The following is a 25,997-nucleotide window of genomic DNA, read 5'->3' on the forward strand; positions in this document are numbered from 1 at the left end:
GGGAGTGAGGAGGGGAGCGGGGTGTCAGTCAGGGAGGGGAAGGAGGGGAAGGTCGGGGGCGGGGGAAGGTTTAAGGGCTAGAAACTGGCTTTTGTTACCTTGCCTTGTGGCTTCAGAAAGCTGGACAGCCACTGTTAGCGTCGGCAAGAACAACAGAAGCAAGTGAACCCAGCTGCACGCTCAATGCTACCACAGACAAGCCCGTGTGGAACGGGGAGTGGGGAGGCGCCCGGGGTCGGGGGGGTCTACTCCAAATCTTCATCCAACTGCCCTACAGTCTCCCGGCACCCCACCCCCTTTGCCCACTGTTTCACATGTCCCCCTTGGAAAGAACACAGTCCCAGAGCTGCTGCGGAGGTTGGAGCCACGAAGCCCCCTCACCCCACTGCAGAGCCGTGAATGGGCCCAGCTCTGGGGCTGTCTGTATTGGGGGAGCCTGCGGTGTGCTGGGCAAAGATGGGTGGGGAGCAGGATATCTGGAGGGGGCTGGAGAAGGGAGAGAGACAGTCCCCCCCCACACCTTTAGGAAGCATCCATTGGGATCTTGCTAATGGAGAGCACTGGGCATGGCTAATGTTTGTGGGCAGAGTCTGGAGCGGGCATCAACTGGCTACCAATTCCTTGCCGAGCTCAACGGCAAAGTGCTCTGAGATCGGACTCTGAAAACAGCCGAGCCATCAAACACCTTGTTCCACAGGAGAGTCTCCCCAGCTTGAACATCAGCTCCCCACCCCACCGCCCCCGGCCATAAATCCCCGCTCCTCTCCCCAGCGGCCTGTAAAGAGCCGCACACACCAGGAGATACCAGAGGAGAGCGCCCCTGTGGACAAAGACTGGGCCCACCTGGTGGATTCAGGGACCCACAAGATCACTTTGTGTGGAGCACTGGGGGTGGGGAGGGGGGTTACTCATTTGCCATCACGAGCACGATGGACTCTGAAGGGGCTTCAAGCCCGTCTAGGATCTAAGGTCAAAGTGATCCATGTCTCTCCTTCTTAGAAAAGGATGACTGATAGACATGGCCCTCCCAAATCGATGGGCAAGGGTGGAAATGAAGCTGGGGTAGTGAGCTCGGGGGAAGATGCAAATCCTACTTCAACCCTCACACCATGTGTGACATGCGTTTGCTGGTCTCAGCTCAGTGCCCAGTTTAATGCTGTGGAAGCCGTCGTGGTGAGGGTTAGCAGAGCTGATTGCACATCTCACCTCCCCCGAGTCAGCTGCCTCCCACAGGTACACAGATACCTCCCCCCTCACCTGTGGCAGGCTCCAGGAGAGCAAAAAGCAGCAACAGAAAATTTGAACTGTCAGATCACACAGACTCTTGGGCAAATTTATCCCACCCTCCCCTGCAGACGTACAGAGACAAGCAGGGCTCCTAACCAGCCTTTGGGTCCCCCTGCGGCTAACAGAGAGGAGCAGCTGCTCTAGAGATAAACTACCTGCTGTGGTCCCTGGATCCGCATGTATTCCATTCTCTGCTTTATGTGTTTGCTTTTGTCCGGGCTCGCCTGCTGGCTCTGCTTCAGCCGGGAGGCCGGATTCACCATCTTCATGGCTGGAATGGAAACGCCACCACTCTGTTGAAACACACAGGGTTGGGGGGTTAAATCCGATGCACGAATGAGCCAACCTAACGCTTGCTCTGGTTCCGGGCATGGGAGGCAGCTGGTTGGGGCCGACCAGCGGCATACCCAGCCTTGCTTCCCGGGGCGAAGATCTCGCAGTGGTTTGTGAGTGAGATCCAGAGGCCCCCTGCGATGCCCACAGGGGCGAGATTTTCATCAGTGCTCCGCACCGACCTACCCCGCATTGAAATCGGTCCCTCAACGGGAGCAGACTTAGGCCAATGTTACGGCCTAGATCCTCAAAGGTATTTAGGGTCCTAACTGCTATTAATTAGGGGCCTAAACCCCTTTGAGGATCCGGGCCCAAGTGCTTTGAAAAGCTCACCCCTAAGTGGACTGAATGGTAAACGCAGCCCCTCTGGGAAGGGGGCTGGCACCCACTTTAAGGCTCCTATAGAACAGTGCAATGGGCCCGTCAGCATAACTGAGCCTGGGTTTGCTGCTTTTTACTAGTAGGATCCTCGCCCCAAACCCCAAGCTACTGGCAGCATCTCCAGCACAGCAAGACCCTCTTCAGGAGAACCTTGCTTTTATCCAGCCCGGTTGTGCCAACCCATGGCTCCTGGCCCGGAGCACTGTTGGCAGCTCCAGCCTCGCCAGCTCTTGCCATTTCAGTCACATGAGCTTTGGTGTTTTGATCAGCGCCCTGGCTCCGAGCATCACAGCATGAGGAGAGGATCTGGGCTTTCAGTTTGAAACAACGGGAAGCACCAGGCAGCAGACTGATGTTTGAAATCATGATCCCCTTCCAGCGGGAGCCTAAAGGCGCAAAAGCCAGTAGGTAAAGACAAAGAACTACAAATCTATCATTAAAAAAAAAAATCCAACAATTTTGCTGGGCCTAACCCTTGATTTTTGAACCTCGGGGAGGGCCGTGCTGGCAGTGAGCCCATCACCATAGCCTCAGACCCAGGCAGCACGGAAAGTGTGGGAATTTCTGGTCGGGAGCCAAGCTTTGCTCATGGCCCCAGGTCTGTAACATGGAGCCAAACCAAAACCCTGGTTCTCCATACCCCCAAACTTTGGGGCAGGATGTGCCTTAGGGAGAGGGGTCACCCTAAACAGGAGGCGAAGGACAGAGATGTCCAAAAGGCGGCACACTTACACGGTTACCGCATCCTTATTCTCCATCAGAGAGACAGAAAACAAGTGAGTCTTAAGGGGCCTTCTGGTGTTTTGGGGGTTATATTTCTCTTGGGGCGGGTGAGCCCCATGAGATTCTCTGGCATTGGAAACGCATCCCCTCAGTACTGCCCCACGCTGGAAACAGGCCACCAGAGCCTCTGCCATGCAGCGCCCAGCCTTCCAAATTACTTCACTGCATTTCCCAGTGAGCGGGGGGACTTGTTTCCCAGCGGGCTGTGGGGGCACCACCACCACCACGCATGGCGCCTTTTGCTCAGATCCACCCGTGATGTGTGATATCCACACCCACGCAGTGTCTCTAAGCACCTCGGGATACAAATTAACCAGGGACCTGACACTCTTGTCTCCTGGGAGCGTCGACAGCAAATGTTCGAGTGCCGAGATTGGGGGAAGAACATGCCTGGGATTTCAGAGGAGGAAAGGACCTGACATCGGAGTGGAGATGCAGCCCCTTGCGCACGCAATTGAAGGGAGTGAGTCCAGATTTACTATGGGGTAACTGAGATCAGAATCTGGCCTGGAATCTTTCCTCAAGTGTGATGTGCACCACCAGCAGCCCCACAAAGAAAGCACAATGATAAAAGCCAATGTGCTCACACAGGAATGCCTAGAGAGACAAATGAATGTTGAGCCCCACAGCTCCAGCCAAAGACATTGGAAACTGCAGGTGCTCAGCACCTCTGAAATCAGGCCCTCGATTTAGGTGCCTAACTGTGGAATTGGGTGCCTAATTTTAGGCATCTGGGTTAGAAATTGTTGGCCAAAAATCTGTGCTTGAGATGGGCCCAAACCTTCTCGCAGAGCCAAATACCCCCGTACTGCTGGGGGGGGGGGGGTTTGAAATCCAAGCCTGGATCCAGCCCTCACATTTTGCAAACAGCTCCAAGCCCAATTAGATGTCGGAGCCAAAAACCAGGTTCCAAAAGTCCCTCGACTTTGGGATTTTTTCCCCAAACCTGGATGTTGATGCTGCAGCCAGATCCCATCCTCGATCAATAACTTGATGAAGTGAGCTGTAGCTCACGAAAGCTTATGCTCAAATAAATTTGTTAGTCTCTATGGTGCCATAAGTACTCCTTTTCTTTTTGCAAATACAGACTAACACGGCTGCTACTCTGAACTTGACACCCCCCTGTTCTTTCCACACCAAGATCACCCTAATCCCCCTCCCCTGGAGGGGTCCCAATTATACACACGGTTTGATATGTTCCGAAATGAACAGGAAACTTCTCAGCACGGAAGCGTTTGCATTGTCGATCCCAGGATAGGAGAGAGATTTGATTGGAACAAGCTCTGTTGGTGAACGAGACAAGGTTTCGAGCGTGCACCGTGCTCTTCTTCGGGGCTGGGAAACGCAGGACAAGCTCTGTGAATGCTTGTCTCTTTCTCCAACAGAGGTTGGTCCAATAAAAGATATTACCTCGCCCACCTGGTCTGTCAGCACATTCTCATCAGGTAATTCCGCAATGCAAACAGCAGGGACTAGGGAAAAACCACTGAAAGCAATGGAAAACCGAAAGCAGAGGGAATGCATCCCGGCTCGATGAGAGGATGCATGTGAAAGCGAAAGAAAGAGAGCTGCTTTGAGACAGAGGCAGAGTTCCAGGTGGGAATCATGACGGTGGGAATAAAGCAGTTTTTATTAGCTATCCACATACAGTTTGAGATACAGAAGCTGGTGAGAAGGACAGCACAAAGAAAAGATTAATCTGTAAGCAGACAGAGGTCCTGTAACTTGGGTGGATATCAAGGCTGCGCCCAAGGAATAGCTAGTAACCGATCACTGCAATCGTTTGCCCCATGTAGCTCATTATTGTTTCCTGGAGTGCGTGCTAGCATTCTAGCCATGTGCACACAGACTGACTTTCTGGTGCCTCTTCCAAACTCTTCCATCCTGCAACCTGTGCTCCTCTCTCCAAGTTCCATGCAGGTTGCTACAGTTATTATGGAAAGACACTAGCAGATCTGGGACCAGCTACAATGGATGGCACAAACAGGGCTTTGTAAAGGAATGCTGAGCAGGATGTGCGCCGAGCTGAAATTTAGGCCAGGCATGAGCATCCGAACCCAGGAGCTGTAAATGGATGGACCATCATTTCAATGACACAAAAATCAGGCCCATGACATTAGATTGAGCAGAGTAGTAAATGAATGAGTCTAAATGGGCTGTACAAGAGAAGTGCAGTGAGCACCGATGGGTGTCAACCAGCCAGCCTAGAGTAAGGTGAGGTTAATTGAGACGCGTTGTTCTAGGGAGCAGCCTGCTTTCCGTCTCTCTGGTTTTTGGGCTCTTGTGGGTTATTCTGAATTCTAAGATATAAAGTCGTGCTACCAGTAGGCGTATTTCTGTTTGTGGCTAAGTTCTCTGGGTGCATGCTGTGAGCATATAACATTTCCCAGCTATGCTCTGGTGTGATACGCTGCCCATTGCAGTGATTACAGACAGGGGTGAGCTGTTATGATTTGGATTTGGGTCTTAAACAGCCCAGAAATTTAGAGTGATCGGAGGGTGAATTTTCATCTGATTAGTGACCGATTCAGCCAAACCCTAGCTAAGTGGCCTCCTGTTTCAAGACCTTTGTTTTGTGACGCATCCAGGCAACCAGAGGTCCTGCTACTGTAGCGATACATAAAACTTGTGGGCTTACTTCTCATTTACACTCAGGGTTTGTCTACACGGACATCAGAGATGTGACCATTGCTCGGGTACTAATAGCAGTGAAGCCATGGCAGCATTCAAGGGATCCTGGGTAGCTAGCTGGTGCTGCAGCAGTTTCACTGTTATTCGTACCTAAGCTAACTGAATTAAAGCTAGCCCGCATACGTCTATACGAGGTGCAATCGCCCGACTGCAGTGTATACAGACCCTATGGTCCCTTTACACCACTCCGTTGTGTAACCGGAACTGAAGTGGCAGCAAATGACAGCGACATCCATTTTAAGTCCCGTTTATGCAGGCGCCGTCAAGGGGCCTTAATGTAAACAAGAACCAGGTCCAGTATAATTGCTACAAAGGGAAAAGGGATTCATTCATAAAAGCGGAGGGTTAATAAAGGAATAAGCAGAGTTCTGACTGGCAGAGTTCCCCCACCCCCTTCCCTCATCAGCTATTCAGCAAGAAGCCTGGTCCTTGCAGATTCCATTTGCAACCAATTTGGACAGCTTCAGGAGCTCAGCTCTGTGATTTAATTAGGAGAACCATCTGCCACTTAAAGTGCAGTTACTTAGAAAAGTGAGAGTCACAAAACTCTCCATCCTTTTACTTACAAATGAAGGGGATCTAATGTGGCGTCCCTAAGGGTACGTCTACACGGCAAAGAAAAATCCATGGCACTGAGTCTCAGGGCCCAGGTCAACTGACTTGGGCTCGCTGGGTTAAAAGGAGCCATGTAGATGTTCAGGCTTGGAATGGAGCCAGGGCTCCGAGACCCTTCGCGCTTGCCAGATTTCAGAGCCCGGGCTCCAGTGTGAGCAGGAACATCCCTGTTACTTTTTGCCCCGAAGCCTGAGCCAGGCTCTGAAATTCAGTGTTGCAGGTTTTTCTTTGCAGCGCTGACATACTCTGATTAACACAATGCAGAGCAGGGGCCCTTTAAACAGGTCCTGATCCTGCCCTCGATCCCACAGGCATGAAACTGGAATAACTACACAAAAATTAATATGGTTACTCCAGATGGACACTGGTTAAGGTGTAAATTTCAGCAGAACTTGGCCCTTAGCGCTCAACATTTGGGGCTGACTCCTGTGCTAAAATGACCCCCCAAACCTGCTGCTAAGGTCCTGTGTGGAATGTCTCCCTTGTCATCTGCCTTCTCTTCCTGGATCTCTCAGGTCCCCCCATTCTTATCTGGATCTGATTTTATTGCCTTGGGGTTGATCAGCAAACTTGACATCCAGCCATCCAGCTACAGTTTGAATTTGCACTCAGTAGCCAGCACTCAATTTCCAAAGCAGAGGGGTGGCCAGGGTCTCGGTGGCTAACTGAGGCCCGACACACCCTGTTCAGTACTTGTTTCCGGGTCTGTGCCAGGCCATAAAGCCAGTCACCCCTCCCCTATCGGATGGCATCAGAATGCGGGTGCAATGGATGAAGACTGCCGACCTCGGTCTAATTCAGCGCTAACACCCAGCGGGGGGGGGGGGGCGAGGGAGGTGTAAAAAACCCGCCACAAGGCTCACGAGAGAAACACAGAGAGAGATGCCAAGCGGGCCAGTTCGCTTGCAAAGGGCCTGCTGCCTTTCTAGTTCACGTGCCACCAGTCTCCATTATTTCTCCGGCCTGTTTGCTGTTATTGCAGGATCTGTCCGAATGCCGGGGGAAGAGGAGGGGACGTTTTTTACACCTCGGCTCTAGGGGAAGCTGGATTCTCAGGAAGGGGGTGGGGCCGGGTGGAGGCGGAGGAAGAGAAGGTGTCAGATGGAATCCGAGCGTAGAGCACAACAAGAGCAATAACAGAAAATAAACCTTAGGACTGTTGAGCGGAAGCTGCGGCTTGGGTAGCAGAGGTGGCTTGGTCCCGCTCAGAGATGACCTTCCGGGAGCATCAGCCTCACCCTGTTCTGAATCCATGGTCCTGGCACGCCAGCAACTGTGTTCAAGATCCCCCAAGCCCTCCTTTAGCCCACTGTCATCCTGAGACCCCAACTGTCCTAGCAGCTCTCTGCGAAATGTAAATTCAGCTGATGGGTGGATATTGATTTCATTAATGGTCATCTCCAGCTCACGGATAGTTTCTTCAAGGCTGTCCAGTCTTTGGTATGTGCATTCGCAAATCTCGTGGCTGCTTAGGCTTGCAAAGCCGAGAGGAGACATTTCCTCTTTGGTTTGGCCTTCTAGGTCCCGGTCGTGCTCTCTCTCTGCTGGGGACCCTCCGGTATTCGAGGCTGCCTTGATCTCCTCTCCATCCGCAAATCGGTCTAGGGTTCTCTGCCCAGAGGTGGCGCTATGCTCACTGGATCTTGATGAAGCACTGAAGTGCTCCTCAGGAGGCTGTATCGTGAGTTGTTCAGACACCTGGTAGTTTGGATCTTTGCCTGGGAAAGATCTTGGTCTTGGCGTTGGACACTTTGAGGCTGGACAGCTAGCGAGGTCTTCCCTTTGCGCCTGCTTGCTAGCCCCACTGGGGTCTTCAGAAATGGGGGGCATCCTCTCCGAGCTTGGATTGGTTCTCCTGGCTTTGGGTTCTGTGACATCGCCGTGAAATCCCACGGCCGCTTTAGACCCTTCGCCTTCGTCAGTGACGGAGGAGACCTTCTCGGAACCCACTTCAGGGTCTGCGGCTTCTTTCAAGAGATCGATGAGGGGTTTGTCCTTCACACAGACAACTGGCCCGTAGGCCATAGTCTTGCAGCTGCCTTCCTCTCCGGTGTTCAACGTCCCAACCTTTTCTCCTCCCTCCTCAGCCAAGGGGTTCCCTCCATCCTTTGACAGAGCCTGGGTTGGGGTGTTTGTTATTAAGAATGCTATCATTTCTCCTTCTGGAGCGCCTCCAGGCTGGACAGGTGAGGCTTGGCTGCTTCCAGGCACTGACAGAGCCTGCTTTAAGAAACCAGACGGCACCCGGATGGGAGAGGTTTCCTCCCTTTCGGCCTGGTTCTCAGGGCTGCTTGGCAAGAGCCCCAGTCCCTCCAAGTTTCTCTCTATTTCAACCATGGCCTGTGTAGGCTCCACATGTGGAGATCCTTCCATTCCCACCTCTTTGTCGCTGGAAGTGCACGGAGAGCTGCCTGTTTCTGCAGCCACCTCCAGCTCTGCTTCAGGCGAAGGCAGGGCAGGCACCCACTCGGTGAGCACAATCTGAGGGAGGCGGACAGCCGGGCTGGCTGGAGAGGCCGATTCCTATGGAGAAAATTCAGACCAGTTAACAGCAGGCGGGAAGTGGGAGAAGTTTACCATGCAAATTAAGAGAGCTGAGTGTTTCTTAGAGGGTATTCCTGCCTAGCCAGGGCTGCCAACCTCACAATCCACCCACTGGGTCTATAATCCCAGACTATCCAGCCACTTCTGCAGTCACCTGAGCGCTGGGCCACGCTTGATACAGAATAACTCAAGAGGGAGGGCTTGGTTTCAGTAACCCCTTTGGGCAATGGTGACTTAGGGCCTGACTTCCAAAGGTAGTTAGGCACCTCTCGATGCCTGGACAGTACAGTGCACCTGGGTAGGTGAGAGGAGCCAATGGGCGTTAGGCATCTAACCAGCATAGGTGCTGCCCTGGGGAACATGTAGCCAATGTGCTGTTTAAAGAGCCTGCCGACAGAGGTGAAATCAGGATTAAAGACGCACTACAAGATGCAGTGGGTCGTGGGTCCCTACAACGAAGAAATCCGCAGAGAAGGAGTTGAGTCGGCCTCTATCCTGCCCAATACTATTACATTAGAACATCAGAAGGGCCATGCGGGGTCAGACCAATGGTCCGGCTAGCCCATGGTCCTGTCTTCTGAAAGTGGCCACTGCCAGATGCTTCAGAGGGAATGAACAGAACAGGGCAATTATCCAGTGGTCTATCCCCTGTTGTCCAGGGAGTCGTTCTGGCAGTCAGAGGCTAGGGACACCCAAGGGGTGTGTCTCTGACCCTTTTGGCTAATACATTCTGGAGGCAGAGGGGCTTGGGGACCGCCCCCCTGAGCTGTGCACTGCAGAGAGGCAGGTGAGAGAGAAGATGTTAGTGATTTAACGGGTAGGGGATTCTGTGCTAGCAGGAATTCCTTCGTCTGGAGCTGGGAGCTATCGGGGCTCCGCCCAGGGCCCGCACCCCCCCCGTTGCGCTTACCTGGACTGATGGCTGGTGGCTGGAGTCTGTTCCGGCATCGGGCTGGCCGGCTGCTGCAGCCTAGTGGCAGAACAGGGCAACAAGACGGGTTATTCTGCTCCTCCCACTGGGCCTGGCTGGGGCTGCCCCGTTTCCTGGGATTCGTGGCGTGGGAGTGGCCCCACGTGGGGTGCCCTGATGCAGCAGGACTGATTCTATCACCACCCTCCGGGGTTCTAGGATCCAGCAGAGGCAGGTGTGGGAAGGAGGGGAAAACAGCAAGGCCAGGCACCGACATCCAGGACCAGAGCCAGGCCTGAGCCAACCCCGCCCCAGGATCTAAACACCCCTCCCAGCACCGGGGCAGCAGACAGAGGAAGGGGCTGGCGGCAGAGACCCACTGGGGAGCCGCTTCCACACCGCCCCCACCCAGCAGCTGGAGAGTCAGCTCCCCCCATTCCCCGCTCCATTTGACACAGCGCCTGCTGAGCAGAAAACACAGCACAGAGCCGCCAATCTGGTGCACAAGGGGAGCGCGGGTGCTGGGGTGCGGGAGAGGGACGCACCGGGAGATAGGATTGCAGAAGAGGGAAAGAGAGCGACGCAGACAGAGAGGGGCCGCGGGAGAGCCGGGGATGGCGAAGTGTCTCCTTTTGGTGCAGCGGAGCTCCTCGGCCACCGTGCTCTGAGCCGTGGGCCTTGCCAACATCTCCGGTCAATAAAGGGTGAGGGGGCGGATGGGCGCGGGGTGCGTTTTGGGACACTGCACTCCCAGCATGGAGACAGGGGCGGAGGGGGAGTCACAGGGTTGGTGTGATCTGACCCTTGTTTGGAGAGGGGCAGTGGAAGAGTTGATCAGCCGTGGGGAGGGAGAGCAGATGCCCGAGGGCTCAGCTGACCCAGTTGTTTGGGTGGCAGGCAGGACTGGCTTCTCGGACTGGAATCCACTGGGAATCGTCTCCTACACAGCCCAAAAGGAAGGCCCGGAGGAGAGTTACTCCCTGCAGCAACCTCCCTGCAGCCTGGAGGGACCCAGCTCTCTTGCTGGATCCCCAGGATGTGACGGCCCTTGGGCCTGGAAGGATTGTGGCCAGGGCTCTTGGGCAGATTCCCACCCTGTAGATTTCTACCCCGGTCCCTTCCCTCCTTCTCTTTCCCACTCCCAGGCTCATTGGTCCAGCTCCCCCAGGCCCATCTTCTCCCCTCTCTGACTGGCAGCTGTACCCTCTGCCCCTCACTCTGTGTCATGCCCTCTTTGGCTTTACCCCCTTCCAGCCTCCTGCTTTCTGTGCTCTTGGCTGCCATCCAGCCCCATAAGAACATAAGAGCGGCCCTACTGGGTCAGACCAAAGGTCCATCTAGCCCAGTGTCCTGTCTTCTGACAGTGGCCAATGCCCGGTGGCAACAGAGGCTAGGGACACTATCTCTGCCCATCCTGGCTAATAGCCTTTGATGGACCTATCCTCCATGAACTAATCTAGTTCTTTTTTGAATCCTGTTAAGGTCTTGGCCTTTACAACATCCTCTGGCAAGGAGTTCATAGACTCATAGACTTTAAGGTCAGAAAGGACCAGTATGATCATCTAGTCCGACCTCCTGCACAACGCAGGCCACAGAATCTCACCCACCGACTCCTGTAACAAAACCCTGACCTATGTCTGAGCTATTGAAGTCCTCAAGTCTAAAGACTTCAAGGGGCAGAGAATCCTCCAGCAAGTGACCCATGCCCCATGCTACAGAGGAAGGCGAAAAACCCCCAGGGCCTCTGCCAATCTGCCCTGGAGGAAAATTCCTTCCCGACCCCAAATATGGCGATCAGCTGAACCCTGAGCATGTGGGCAAGACTCACCAGCCAGACACTCGGGAAAGAATTCTCTGTAGTAACTCAGATCCCTCCCTATCTTGTATCCCATCTAGAGTTCCACAGGTTGACCAAGTTGTGTGAAGAAATACTTCCTTTTGTCTGTTTTAAACCTGCTGCCTGTTAATTTCATTTGGTGACCCTGGTTCTTGTGTTATAAGTAGTAAACAACACTTCCTCATCTACTTTCTCTACACCCTCGGTCTTCTTCTCCCACCCACATCCTGCCCAACGGGGCCATCGCAGGTCCAAACCCCAGGCGAGGCGAGTGCAGGATGCCCCCAGACCCTGTTCAGTGGAGAACCCCAGGTGTCTCCTACCACTGGCCACCTGCCTAAGCCCCTGCACAGCTCGGACCAGATCATGCGCCGGGGCATGGCCATTGTCCCCAGTGCACGGCATGCATCGCCACCCAGAGCCCTTGTTCCAGTGAGGCATCCCACGTGCAGTGATGAGACCCTTCCATCCCTCACCAGTGGGAGCTGGCACCTCCTCAGTGACCCCCCGCACACACACCCGTCCCCCGCCCACGTGGGTGCAGAGCCTGGCCCCTAGGGGCAGCGCCAGGGTCCGTTGCTCTGGTGGTTAGTGTCCAGTACCATGCCATGTAAGTATAGTCCGCGCCAGCGTCAGGGAGTGATGCGGGGGCTGTGATGAGCCATTAGTTTGTTAATCCAGAGAGCACGTGAAAGGGGGGGAGCAGACGGGAGAGGCGGCTGGGCAGCGGCAGCCAGCCGGGTGGAAGAGGGAGTTGCGATCGGGCACAAGCTGTTACCTTCCATCCTTCGGCTGCAAGGGTGGCCCCATTGGGCCACAAGTCTGCGGGAGCGGGGGAGACGGCAGCTGCGAGCCGGTCGCAGCGGAACTTGGGGATAAATGGGGAGCCAGAGCTTCTCTGAAACACCTGGGGAGTCAGAACACGGTGGGTTGTGCAGCGGAACTAAAACGGGGGGTTCGGAGAGGGAGCCCTGGGCCTGCCGTTCCCTAGCCCGGCCTCAGCCTAGATGCGCTGACACCAGCTCGCAGTGGGCGAGACAATGGCTCTTCTCAGCTGTGCGCTGGTGCCGGAGGGTGTTTAAGTAACAGCCGGAAACCCGGCCACCGAGACTGGAGTGTGGCTGCCTGCTCCTCCCCTGGAGCGACGCATGCCCTGCGATATCCGGCCTGTCCCCTGGGGACGGAGAACCCCGGACCGGCCCGGGACGGAGCCCGAGGGGAAGGCAGGGTCCCTTGTTGCTCTGATTCTGGGCCAGGGAGCTAGTTTCTCCTGCCTGCCGCTCACATCATGGCCTGGCTCATGCACTCCCCTGGCACTCGGTCCGATGGGGATGTCTGCAAATGGGTTTCGGGCAGGGCTGAAGGCCAAGCTAGAGACTCGGTGGGGTTTGGATCAGGGAACATCAGTGGTAGCCAGCCATAGGGGAACTCAATAGGACCCAAGAAGCATCCTGGACATCTAGCCCTCGGCTCCACCCGACAAGAGGAAATGGCGCCAGCTTTCAGGGGAGATTTCCGGTCCCCCCCAGGACACAGTGTCTGAATAGATTTTTTCAGGGTACCTGAACTTCAGGGTTTCTATCCTGGGTGTAGGGCACCCAACCTACCCCTCTCTGAACCTGGCAGAGCTTCAGACCACCCCGCCAGGTGGGGCTACACTCCAAAACAGGATGGAAGCCCGGAGCGAGAGGGACGAAGTCGCTCTGCCAAAGCCTGGTGCCCCTGCCCACCCTGACCCTGCCGGGCCCCCGCAGGGTCAAACCCTCTGACTGCCAGTGAGCCCAGCTGTCCCTCCCTGGAGCCATGAGCGGAGACGCTAGGACCAGACCACTACCCCTGTTAGAGTGAACTGATTGGCTGCCCTTCCCCCGTGTCTCCCCCAGAGGGCAGTGCTTCCTTGCATGTGTGCCAGGGGCCCGATCCTGCTTCTAGTGATGGCAATGCTGCTACTCCTGAGCGAGTGCAGGATCGGGCCCAGGGCGACTGGATGGGGGGGGAGTTCGTTCTGGGCAGGGCTCCCGTCATGCGTGTCCCTCCCCGCACCACCCCCTTTGGCACCCACCTCCAGCTCGGCGATGATCCGGTCCTCCTCGTCGTCGTCCTTGATGGCTGAGGCAATGATGGGTGGGGTGGACGCAGGCCTGGTGACCTCCGACACCGTCCGCCTCAGCTTCACCTGGGGCTTCTGGGGCTCCAGCTCCTCCGACTCCGCCTTCTGCAAGGGTGAGAGGGGGCCGGGGGGGGATCATCCCTGGACATCTGGGGCCGGCTGAGGAGCCCTGCTCCCCGCCCCCGCCCTGGGGAGCCTGCCCCATACCTTCATGAAGCTGGAGTCCTTCTTGCTGGTGACGATCACCTCACCGGTGCGGGTGGTGGTCAGCCCGTGGGAGGAGGGGAAGCTCCGGCGAGGAGGGGGGGGAGGCGGCGATTTCGAGGGCTTCTCAGTCCGATACCTGGGGACTGTCAGCTCATCTGGGGAAAGAACCGGGCCATTAGGGGCAATGTCCCGCTCTTCCCCGATCCACCCCCCCCGGCCCAAGCCAGGGACTCCCCTACGGTCGAGTGGGGCGCAGCAGAATCTCCAGGGGTCCACAGCTCAGGCGGGCATGGGGCAGCCCAGCTTTGGTGTTTCCCCCACCTATGAATGTGCTGGTGCAATCAAGAAGGATGTATGCTCTTTGGAGCGTGAGCGTGATGGGAAACTCTCTGTGGCTTTTGCAACGGGGCAGCGGCTTGTGTAGGACATGCCGATTGCCTCCGGCTCTGAGAGCTTGGATGCTGACCCATTTGGGTCAGGTTACACAGCCCCGGGGACCTCACCCGTAGGCCCCAGCGCACGGTTGGCCACACAACTGACTCCACAGAGCCTGATGGCAGGCGTGCCGCTCGGGAGAGGCCTCGGGCTGGGCTAGCAGGGGGTCAGGGATCACGGGACCAATCCTGTGAGGTGCCGAGCGCCCTCGACAACCTTGGAGGGTGCTCAGGGCCTTGCACGAATGGGGCCCTGGGTGCATTAGTAGATTTGGGGGCACCGTGAGCTCTAAAATTCAATCCACATTACAGGCAGGGAACAGAAACATAACAATTTCCATACCCGGTGTAGAGCCCTTACAATAAGGACCCATTGGTTAAGACAGCAGGTAAACCCTCCGAAGCTGCATTCAACCCCCCTGATGCCAACCCAGCTGAGTTTCTAGGTTCACACGTTTTTCCTGCACGGAGCACGGTTCTCCACCAAGGAGCAGCACGGCGCTCAGAGCAGGTCCTGCTTGCAGCTTGGAAGAGCTGCCAGGCGCTGGTCTGAACTGGGGATGGTCCTAGCGGGCGGTGGGGTTCCAAACGCCCGCTGACAGCGTCGGGAGGGAGAGTCTCTTGCACTGCCCAGGCTGGCCAAGAGGGGGCGCTGCAGCCTCAGCCATCCCCAAGGTCAACCTTGTAGCTCTGCTACTGCCGGGGGGGTGTGTGTGTGTGTGTGTGTGTGTGTGTGTGTGTGTGCGCACGCTGCACAAACTTTTCCATATCAGGGGCCTCCTGGGCAACTTGCCAGGAGCCCACAGACTGCAATTGATTTGCGCCAGTTTTTAACGCCAGCCCTGCAGGGCTACAACCTGCCCAAGCTCATGTCCCCCTGGATCCCTTTGTGGCCGAATTCACCAGCTGAGAGTGAGCAGAATCACTAGACCACACGGCCCTCCCAGGGCTGACGATAGAACCCAGGCGTCCTGACCCCCAGCGCCACACCCTCCTGTAACCAACTACACCCCAGTCTCCTTGTAGAGCCAGGAACAGAACCCAGGAGTCCTGGCTCCTTGCCCCACGTGCTCTAACCCCACTTGAGCCCACACCCCTGCCCAGAGCCTGATAGAGAATCCAGGAGTCCTGACTCAGTGGGGGTAGCAGAGAGGCTGAAGAGGGGTGCGGTCAGGGGGCGTGACTTGAGAGGGCACCTTCAGAGCTGACGCAGGGAAGCGTTACAAAGGGCACCCTGGTTTCTGACCACCCCCGCTCCTCCCTGCCCTCTACCTGAGCCCCTGCGGCCGTTGGGGTCGATTTTGGCGGTGGCTTTCTGTGCGTGCTGTGGCTTGGAGGGCTTGTGTTCAGGCGTGGAGGCGGCGCTGCTGGCGGCCTGCTTGTGCTTGGCGGCAAACTCCAGGTCGGGGATGGCCTTCATGAGCTCGGCCTGGGTCTCCTCCAGGAGGCGGTTAATGTCCTTGGCGCTGTACTGGGTCAGCGCCGCCCTCTTCTCCTCCCAGTCCCGCTCGGCGGCCTGCCGGCAGAAAGCACCACTCACTGAGCTCGCATGGGGGGACGGGCTGGGGGAACCTTCCCCGTGGCACTGTGGGAGGATCTGGGGTGCTTGGCTCCATCCCCAGCTGCACAGAATCCCGGGGTACAGGCTGGGGGGCTCTGGGAGGAACCCCAGGCATGGTTGTTCCAAAGGGCCTGAGTCACTAGAGGGTTTCATACAGTCTGTGGCCAGAAGGGATCATCTAAGCCAGTGGTTCTCAAACTGTGGGTCAGGACCCCAAACTGGGTCATGACCCCATTTTAATGGGGTTGCCAGGGCTGGCTTAGACTGGGGCCAAACCCAAACTCCAAGGCCACGGGCTTCATCCCTGGGTGGCAGAGCTCAGGTTACAGGCCCGCTGCCAGGGGCTGAAGCCCTTGGGCTTTCTCCCCGCCCTGGGGCAGTGGGGCTTGGGCGTGTTCAGGCTTCGGTCCCCCCTCCTGGGCTCCTGTAGTAATTTTTGTTGGGGGTCGCAGTGCAATGAAGTTTGAGAACCCCTGATCTAGGCTGACCCCCCTGTATAGCATCAGCCAGAAAATCTCTCCCACACGTCCCTGTATTAAGCCCAAAGCCTAGTTAGGCTAAAGCATTTCAGATCTCAGGAGACTGAGCCGCAGGCAGGGAACAGAAGAGAGTGAGGAGCCACCCATGCCGCAGGCCTCGGCGCCAGCTGGGAATGAGTGAGATCCAACCTGATGATCCCAGCAGGTGACCCAGCCTGCAGAGGTAGGGTCCCTGACACCTGGACCATCCTTACAGCCAGTGGCAGAGGTGGGGATGGAACCTCGAAGTCCTGACTCCTTGTCCACTTTGCTCTGATCACGCTCCCCTCCTCTAGCTGGGAATAGAACCCAGGAGTCCTGACTCCCTGGCCTCCTCCTGCTCTAACCTCTAGGCTATGCTTCCCCGCTTATAAATAGATTCCAGGACTAAAGGTTTAACCCAGCACATCAGGAGGCTCCAATCAATACTCCAGGGCAGATTCTCTCCCAGAGGATTCCCTTTCGACCCACACCGAGCCGCCACATGTCAGAGCAGCCCCCAGGCTGCTCTATCCTGCGCAGGCAGCCAGTGGGGGAGCTACTGAGCAGCAGAGAAGCAACAGCAGCTGCTCCAGTGGGGAGTGTTGGGAAGTAGGTGGGGAGGTGGCACCCCCTACAGCATACACCCCACCTCTCCTGGGTGTGTGACAGGCCAGACAACACAGCAGTAGTGCCAGGCTCCCCCCCCAATGCCGGCTCTCACCTCTACAGACACGGCTTTGTCCGTGCTCCTCTTGCCGGGAGTTTCGGGGCCCGTCTGGGTCTTGGCCAGCACCATCTCCGGAGCTCGGGAGGGGTTATTGCTCTTAGGGAGTTGCAGGGGACCATGCCCAAAGCCCGGTGTGCCCAGGGTGTCTGTGGAGGCGGTCAGGTCATGGAGGTTCATCGGGGGGCTGGTGGGGACCTCGAAATCCAGACCCTTGCTGAAATCGGTCTCTGGCGCCACCTTCTTCGGGGACTGGCTCAGGTTGTTGGACTGAGCCCACATGGTCTCATCCACTTGCCTGCCAATGGAACAGAGAGTTCAGAGGTCCCCGTGGGGGGCTGGGGAGGTGGGGTTGGGGGGGGCAGCTGTTCAGCCAGGAAGTGCTGTAACCTGTTGCCAAACACATTTTCAACCACATCGAACGGTTCAATGTTGGTCGATACGTTTATCAACCACCACCAAATAATGGAACATTTTCAGTTTTCAAAACAAAACTTTGTTTTTTAACCGAAAAAGGTTTTTCAACCGTCTCCCCCCACCTGTTGGGTTTGGGGTTTTTTTGTTTTTGATTTTATCAAACGTACCCAAAAAATTTCACACTTGCAAACTCAATTGAAATTTCCCACCAGGACTAAATCGTCCTTTCCCAGGCAGCACTAATGATAATTGTTTGTATTCCAGTAATTACTGGTGCACCTAGAGGCTGTAATGAGCACCCATTGTGCTAGGTGCTGTACAAACCCAGAACAAAAAGGCAGCCCCTGCCCCAATGAGCTTCCACTCGAAGACGAAAGACGAGTGGATAGAGACAGACAGACAGACGGGGCAGCTCAAGGGACCTGTGAGATTATTCTGATTGGTGCATGGACAGACTCCAGGTATTGAAGTGCCCAAATCCCTTGGAGGGTCTGAGCCCAGCTGCCCAAGCACCGTCAGGCGCAGGCCTCGGGGCAGAGGATGGCGAGCAGCTATGGGCATGGTTACAGGGAGCACCTCCCATGCCTGAGAGAGCAGGAAGGGGCTGGCTGGGAAATTTGACAAAGGGGTGACTAAGATTGGGATCATTGATGGAGCGGAGAGAGGAACCAGACCCCTCCCTCTGCCCCAGCAGGGATCAGGGCCCAAGGAGCCGGGACCCACCCTGGGGTGTGATGGAAGAGACTCCCCTGTGGATCCGGGCTGGGAGGGCACACCAGCATCTGGGCCCAGGGAGCTGGGACCTACCCTGGAGGTGGGATAGCAGGATACCCCTGGGGATCCAGGCTGGGAGGGGCTCACCTGCGGATCTGGGTGAGGGTGTCTGTCACCGTCTTGCAGCGCTTCAGCAGGCTGTCCAGCCGGTGCGGCTCCTCCTTGAGAAACTTCACGGCCTCCACCTCCACCCGGAGCACCACCCGCATCTTGCTCTGAAGGCTGGGGAAGTGAGCTGGGGTGGGGGAGGCGCAGGGTCAGAGCAGGGCCAGGGAGGGCTGGGCAAGACCCTCCCCTCCCAGCTGCACAGGAATGCAAAGCCCTGCATCCAGAGACACACCCGGCTATGCCTTGCCCATGTCTGCCTGGCACAGCTGGGAGGAGGCAGCTGGGAGAACTTAGGGGAAAACCCTCCTCCACGTCTGTCCTAGGAGAAAAGCCCCCGTAATTGCAGAGGGGCAGCTCATGGGCACTGCCCGTGTAGGCAGACCCAGCCACAGCCCCTAACACAGGCACCACCAGCCAAAGCACCACACCATGCACTCGCAGGCCCAGAGCACCCTGCCACGCACTCGCAGGCCCGGAGCACCCCGTCACGCACTCGCAGGGCCGGAGCACCCCGTCACGCACTCGCAGGGCCGGAGCACCCTCTGCCTATTCACACAGGGTTTCCATATGTCCGGGTTTCCCTGAACACGAACTCTTTTTTGGCCCTCCAATCTCCGTCCGGTCAGATTTTTGACATAGGGACAAAGGTCCGTGATTTTTCCTCGCTCGTTCTTTTCCCTCGCCATCGGAGCTGGGCAGCTGGAGAGCAGCAGCTGCTGGCTGGGCGCCCAGCTCTGAAGGCCGCCCTGCCACCTTGCAGCAATGCAGAAGTAAGGGGGGTATGGTATTGCCATAGAAACTGTACCCCCCACCCGCCCGTGGCAGTGTCCTCTCTTTGGGACCTTGAAATATGGTAATCTAGAGAGGCGACAATACCAGTGCTTCTGCGTCTAGTGCTTCCTTGCTGCTTTCTCTCTCTGCTGCCCTGATCTTTCTCCTGCTTCCCACACTCACACCCAGACCCAGCCAAACCCCCACCAGCCACACAGTTCAGATACTTGGGCAGCCTCCCACGGGCCTTTGTTATGGGTGGAGGCTCCCGTTTGAATGGCTGTTACACCCCCTCTGCTCGCTGCGCTGTTTATACACTCTCTTTCTCGCTGTTGCAGCGGGGCTGTTCAGGGCTGTTACTGCTTTCAGGGTGACAGGCGGAGCTAGTGTTAGGGGCTGGGTCAAACCTGGTTGAAAGTTGGCAGCCGTAACTTGTTATCTGCACTTGAGGGAGGGGGGCACCTGCCATGGGCACGGGGAGCCTTGACCAAGGATGTGCAGCGAGTCAGTGGCAGGGCCAGAATTAGAACTCAGGGGGCTCCTGGCTCCGAGCCTTGTACTCCCCACATTCGCTCTGGCTTCCGGCCACGTTCAGCAACTGCGTGACAGGCGGGGGTGATGGGGAAGGGGCGCTCTCCCTGATTGATCTAAAGGCCAGGCCAAGCCCAGCCCCCTGTCCGCTGTCTGTCCACATGTCCCTCCTCTCCCTCCATCGCCCCCATGCCCTCTGCAGCTCTTCACGCACCTATGCTGAGCATCTGGCTTGGCTCCCGAAGCACAAACTGTGCCATGTTCTATGCTAAATGCGGGGAGGGGGACTCCAGCCTAGAGATGGGCCATGGCAGGGGGTGGGGAAGGCTGAGCGCAGCCCCGGCAGAGCCCCAAGCACCATGAGCTGTCAGATGCACTCAGGCAGCATCTCTGACAGCTAGCAGAACAAACCGGGACCGAGCCACGCAGGCAGTCATGTGGAAGAGCTGCAAACACACCGGCAGGCATGCATCCACGCAAACGCACAGGCAACACACAACCCAGACACGTGCAACCAGCCCGCAGCCCAAATACATGCAAACATGCAACCCAGAGACGTGCAAACACACAGGTAACACACCCCACCAAACATGCAAGCAACACGCCACCCAAACACAGGCAGGCAACATGCAACCTGAATACATGCAAATGCTTGCAAGTATGCAGGAAACTGCAACCTGCAAACTTGCTAGCACACGCAAACACACACACACATGCTCACGCAACCCAAATACATACAAACTCACATGTAAACATACGATACAAGCACATGAACACACCAACGCAGGGAGACACACACAAACCCAGACATGCAAATACACCTACAACCCAGATACATACAACTCCCAAATCCGTGACTCACGCAGCCAAAAACTTACACACCTGGTAAACATCAGGTTCACACATGGGACATATGCAAACTTCCACGTGTGCAATTACAGGGTCACGTCTGCCAGTTCCAAACCACAAGCCAACCCCACAATAAAATCAAAGATCCCAATGCCTTAAGGGTGAAGCTTTGAAAGCTGCCTAAGGGGGTCGGATGGCCGGTTCTCATTGATTCCACCGCGGACTGGGGATGCAAATTTCACCCTAAAAGCACACTGAGTACATGTGGACACAAACACCTGTAATTGTCGGCACATATGCCCCCGGGCACATGCACACGCTCACAGTAAAGCAGACACAGAGTCCTATATAAACTCAAACAACAAGTGTGCCTGCAAACATACACACAAACCATCCTGAATACTGATCCCGGGCACACACAGGTCTCCAGGGCTCCCCGCACCCACCTCCACACAATCACAGAAATGGAGGGCAGGAAGCAACGCAGCCCCCCCGGCGCTGAGGCAGGACCAAGCAAACCTAGGCCATTCCTGACGGGTGCAATTGAGTGCGCTTGGATAGCATTCAGGGGTGCAAGGTAATCCCTCCCATGATCCTACCAGCCCCCCCAGACCTACACACTCCTGCAGCTTCCCCCCCGCCACCGTCCTCTCCTCTCGCCGGGCCCCTCTCACCCTTCAGTTCTGTCAGTGTCTCCCCCAGCTGTTTCAGCACCACGGCCTTCTCCTCCAGCTCCTGCACAGGGACGAGCCGGTGATTGTCCTTCTGAATCTTCTCCACTGACTTCTCCAGGTCGCTGTAAGCACACCGTGCGAATGTCACTCCCCTGTCCTCTGGGAAGGCTCCCAATGCTGGAGGGCAGGGGAGCAGCTGGGCTGGATCGGTGAGTGTGGGCAGAGCCCCCAGGGCACGCACACAACCCTAGCAGCTCAGGCCCCGGGCAGTTTTCCCCTTGGGCCGTTAGCAGCTCTGGTACCTATTCAGGATCATGCACCGGCAAGAAGGCCGACCAGAGGCCTCTCCAAACTGGCCCATTGGTGCTATGGCCAATTTATACCAGCTGTGGGGAGCTGGCCCAACAGACTTTAATTCCCAGAGCTATCCCCAGGCCCTCTTGGAGAAGGCAGAGAGCCACAGACAGAGTCAGGGACGGGCACTGGGCGCCTCGCCACATCAGGGACGGACTGCAATCCCGCCCTCACTTTAACTGCTGGGTGATTAGCTCTTCCTCGTTCAGGTAGCGGAGCCGCTCCTCCTCCACCAGGCTGCGCTGGCGCTGCAGGGGGTCCTCCTGCTTGCGCATGGTGTCCGTCACCCGCACGCTGATCTCCGTCTCCGTCCGCCGCAGCATCGTCTTCACTGTCTCCTGGTTCTGCAGCTGTGAGGCCAGAGAGGCGGAGGGGGAGAGGGGGGGAGAGACGGGAGGGGAGGGTGTGAACTGGGGATACGTCAGGGAGCACGAGGAAATGGAAAAGCTGACCGATTCTGTCCCCCTCCCCTACACAGATCCAAACACCCAGAAAGGCAATGCAGGGCAGGGGGAGCCAGGACTCCTGGGTTCTATTCCCACTTCTAGCCGGGAGTGTGATCTACTGGTTAGAGCAAGGAGCCAGGACCCCTAGGTTCTACTCCCAGTCTTTCCTAGTAGAACAGGAGACAGGGAGCTCCCATTTGCACATAGGAGGGTGAAGGTCGGGGGGGATTCAAGGCTGGCTGGGAACGTGGGGGTCTGCCACCCAGTAGCCAAGTGCCCTGCCAGTACAAGCTGGGGACGAGGGTGGATTCACCGGGGCCATGTATGTGAGGTGCTGACCCCAGCTCTGGGGATAACATGGGGCTGTCGCTCCCCGGGTGAGAATGTGGTGGTGGCACTGGGGGGCACAATTCGATTACACATTAACCCTTCAGCATGACAAGTGGGTGCAGACACGGTGGGGAGGGGCTCACCAGGGATCCCCTTTTCCTCTGTCCCACTGGAGAGAAACCAACCACCCTTCGTCATGACTACCAGACTGGCTCCTGTGTCCACCCGCGGGTCAGCTTAAAAATCGAACATCTGGCAAAGATGGTTCCCCAACCCCACCACTCTGCGTGCTTTCCCCAGGCAAAGCTGCCAGGCTCAGCCCCTCTGGTTCGCCTGGCAATCCTGGCTGTGGCAGGGTCTGCCAAGGAGGGTCAGGGCGAGACAGACGCAGGGGCGGGTGTATGTGGCACAGGCTGGACTTTGAGCTCTGACATGCTTCCGAGGAATCTGGCCGATAGATGGAAGGAGCCGTTCTCCATTCCACCTGTCTGGACCGCTTCCCCCTCCCCCATCTCTGCAGCGCCAGCCTGAACTGCCGCTCCCCCCAGATCTGTCATTGGTAATTAGCTTTGGAGCTAGACAAGGCCAAGAAAAGCCGAGCCTGGCCACTGAGATCCCTGGCTCCTGTCGGGGAGTTGCCATCTGCCTGGCCGTCCAGTGCCAGGGCAAGCACCGCTCAGCAGGAAGGGTGGGATTCTGGTGCAAGCCGCAGGTGTGGGTACGAGCTAGCAGGGAGAGAGGAGGGGAACGGGGTGCGGGGGGGGGGGGCCGGCTGTGGATGTTGGAGAACGCTGCTCTGCTACCCCGGATCTTAACTGAACACGCAACAGCCAATCCCCCTTTTGCCAACCAACCAACGCTCCTTTGCCTGACTGGTGAACGGGCTGCAGAGCCTTCTGCCCCCGCAGCTCCAGTTCCCATCCCGCCCAGCCCCACAGGGGATATTGCCACGGGACGGCTCTTTGGTGGCCCACAGGCGTTGGCGGGTCTCAGGCTGGTTCCCGTATCACCAGCACCACAGGTGCTAGAAGGTGGTTTCGGACAAGAGGCTGAGGATACAATGGGACGTGGAGGCCAAGCTGCCCCCTTAGGGTCTGTCTGCACTGTGACAAAGGGGTGCTCTTATCTCGGGTTCAAAGAGCAGTGAAGACACCGCAGTGTGAATGAGGAGGAGCCTGGGGTTAAAGCCAAGTGGCCGGATCTTCACTGCTATTTGAACCCGAGTTAAGACCACACCTTGTTTTGCAGCGTAGGCCTGACTTGGGGGGTCCTTTAGCCAACTGGGCCATTCCTGCCTGCGGGTGACCTTCCCCACACCCTGCCACCCGGCCAGTGGGGCCAGGAGCTCTGTGCTAGGAGGCAAGGCAGGACTCTCATGGCCCTGAGCCGCAAAGGCCCTGATGAGAGCCGGCAGGCACGCTCCCAGATGGCACCCCGGTGGCGTGGGCTGGCACTCCCCTCACCTGCAGCTTCTTCAGCTGCTGCAGCTGGTTGCGGAGGTCGCTGGCGTTCTGCTGCAGGTCGTGGAGGTGCAGCTGCATGTGCAGGCGAGTGATGGCCGTCGGCTGCCCAGCCGGGGTGCTGGTGGCGGAGGGGTGCGAGGGAGCCGGGATCGGCGTCCCCGTGCAGCTCCGGCTGGCAGCTGAGAGCAAGAACAGAGCAGGACAGCCAATGAAGTGCTAAGTCCGGGGAAGGCTCCCATCCCTTCTCCCTCATTCTCTGCCCCCCTCTCCTCCCCAGCCTAGACATGCACGGTGCTTTTGATCCAGAGGGGAGGCCCTACAGAAATATAAGTCACCCCACCTTGATCTCCCTTCCAGAGCCCGGATCCCAGTGTGAGCTCATTCCCACCGGTCCCCTTCGGCAAGAGACACCCCAAGCCGTGGCTGGGTCTGCAAACCTGGTTCTCCCACCTTCCATAGAACCCACTTCCCCCTCACGGCCCTGCGGCTAAACCCGGCTAAAGGCGGGTGGGTTTGGTGCCCAGAATTGTACCCTGAGACCAGGCAGTAGGAAGCCAACTGCCAAGGAGCCCCTAGAAACAGAATCACCCAAACACACACCAGGGCGCTCCCAGTGTGGGCAAGGGGGTGATTGAGGAGCACCGAGCGGGCAAAGCACTGCGGTGCGTGAGGCCAGGCTGTTGCGGGAGGAGCTGCTGTGTGGGGTGGGGCTGGGCCAGTGGGGGAGGAGCTGCTGCGTGGGGCTGCGATGGGCCAGGCTTCCTGGGTCTTTCTGTGGAGCTGCTCAGTGGCTCCATCAGAAGCCACGTTCCTCACTGTAGTGAGGGGCAGGGGGCAGAGGGCAGGGACCCATCCTAGAGGGCTGACGCCACCTGCCCAGGAGGGGGAGCCCTGGAGGCCCCTCCCACATGCTCCTGGAGCCCAAAGTCCCATGCCAGCTACCCCAATGGTGGCGCCATGGCCCAGGGAGTGGGAGGACCCAGTGCACCGGCACCTCCTGCAGGCGGAGCTTGGGGCTGTGGCTCCCGTCGCTCCCAGCTGATCACTTACGTGCTGACGGGGGTGTCCCTCCGTTGGTGGTGTCCGTCTTCTCGCTGAATGGAGGGGAGGGCAGTGGGTAAGAGCAGGTTAAACAGTCCCAGCCCCGGCTGAGGAGAGCCGGCAAAGCGGGGAGGCCACCGAGCTAAGCCATGAGCAAGGGAGGAGGTACCCGGAGAAAGATGTTAACAGAGACGCATTGGGGTCATGCTGCCCCCTCCCAAACTCCCCCCTTGAACAGCCCCAAAGGGAGACCTCGCCTCTCCCTTCCCAAGCTGAATACACTAGGGTTCCCCTGGGCCGTGAGGCCTTGAGCGGGGGGAGCCAGTGAGATTTGCGGCTGCTCCGAGGCCCCTTTGCACTGTTAGAACTTCCTGCACTGGCCCGAGTGTCCACGAGCACCGGGCCTGCTGGGCACCACGAGCCGGTGGAACTCACTGCCACAAGATAATGGCCCGGAGCTTAGCAAGGATCGAGTGAGTCCAGGGAGAACAAGACTCTCCAGAGTCGGAGAAATACACAGTGAAAGGACAGGACCCCAAGTGCTTTGGAAGGGCTGTCGATGCTCCTGGCTCACAGTGGGAGCCAGCCTCCAATGAACGGGGTGGTAGGAAGAGGCTGGGCCAAAGTTTCCCTGTAGGGGGAATCTTGAACCTTGCTCGGCAGTAGCTGGTGCTGGGCCACATGGACCGCGGGCATGGTCCTTACCGCCATTCCTAAGAGCCTATCACAGGCCTGGTCCCTGGACCCCGCTCGGCTGTCGGCACTGGCGAGCCCAGCGGGTGCGATCGGCAGCGATGGGGCTGCCCGGGGGAGCAGGGATCAGGGCCTCATTCGCAGACCATCCATGAGTCTGGGGCGCTATCCCCACCCACCTGGAGAACTTGTCGGGGCCCGCCGGGGATGAGAGTGATGCTCCGCACCCTTGGGTTTCCTCTCTGCAGCCGTATCACTGGGCGGGGCTTAAAGCCTCCAATCCCCACGCGCTTCCATTGAATGACGCTGTGTTCCCGTAAAATAGCCCCCGGCGCCCCCTATAGGAGGTTGCGGGATGTAGCTCGCGGCCACCGGTGAGCTCGCCGGGAAAGCCCGGGTCACGGCCAACCTGCCACCTGCCCCACGCCGGGGCAGGATCAGCGGCTTCCTGCCCCCCTTCCTTACCTGGGGGTCTCGCCCTCGGAGCCCCGGAGCAGCGCGCTCTGCACCAGCCCTGTCAGGCTGGCGATCTGCTTCTCCATGGCTTCCATCCGTTCCCTTTGGGGGGCAGGGAGGGAAAAGCGCTGTATTAGATCGGGGCTCCAGCAGATGGGACCCTCCAGGGCAGG

General features: G+C 57.5%; 1 protein-coding gene across 17 annotated transcripts in view; it reads right to left on the reverse strand.

The window, feature by feature from the left end:
• Positions 1 to 25,997, reverse strand: part of SRCIN1 (SRC kinase signaling inhibitor 1) — a 177,502-nt gene that overhangs the window by 8,115 nt on the left and 143,390 nt on the right. For 10 of the 17 annotated variants that reach the window (XM_038385619.2, XM_038385618.2, XM_038385623.2 and 7 more), the window contains 14 exons: positions 25,834 to 25,926; positions 24,685 to 24,728; positions 23,635 to 23,813; positions 21,570 to 21,745; positions 21,042 to 21,163; positions 18,196 to 18,343; positions 16,915 to 17,215; positions 15,405 to 15,648; positions 13,699 to 13,853; positions 13,444 to 13,596; positions 12,160 to 12,288; positions 9,545 to 9,604; positions 7,240 to 8,613; positions 1,443 to 1,580 (listed from right to left, as the gene is read on the reverse strand). In XM_038385619.2, coding sequence (XP_038241547.1) covers positions 1,443 to 1,580; positions 7,240 to 8,613; positions 9,545 to 9,604; positions 12,160 to 12,288; positions 13,444 to 13,596; positions 13,699 to 13,853; positions 15,405 to 15,648; positions 16,915 to 17,215; positions 18,196 to 18,343; positions 21,042 to 21,163; positions 21,570 to 21,745; positions 23,635 to 23,813; positions 24,685 to 24,728; positions 25,834 to 25,926 — 3,316 coding nt within the window. The remainder of the gene's footprint in view (positions 1 to 1,442; positions 1,581 to 7,239; positions 8,614 to 9,544; positions 9,605 to 12,159; positions 12,289 to 13,443; positions 13,597 to 13,698; positions 13,854 to 15,404; positions 15,649 to 16,914; positions 17,216 to 18,195; positions 18,344 to 21,041; positions 21,164 to 21,569; positions 21,746 to 23,634; positions 23,814 to 24,684; positions 24,729 to 25,833; positions 25,927 to 25,997) is intronic. The other 7 variants (XM_038385629.2, XM_043503289.1, XM_038385631.2 and 4 more) reach the window with 2 other exon arrangements.

The sequence above is a fragment of the Dermochelys coriacea genome, chromosome 27, assembly GCF_009764565.3.
Source record: "Dermochelys coriacea isolate rDerCor1 chromosome 27, rDerCor1.pri.v4, whole genome shotgun sequence".
Lineage (NCBI taxonomy): Eukaryota > Metazoa > Chordata > Testudines > Dermochelyidae > Dermochelys > Dermochelys coriacea.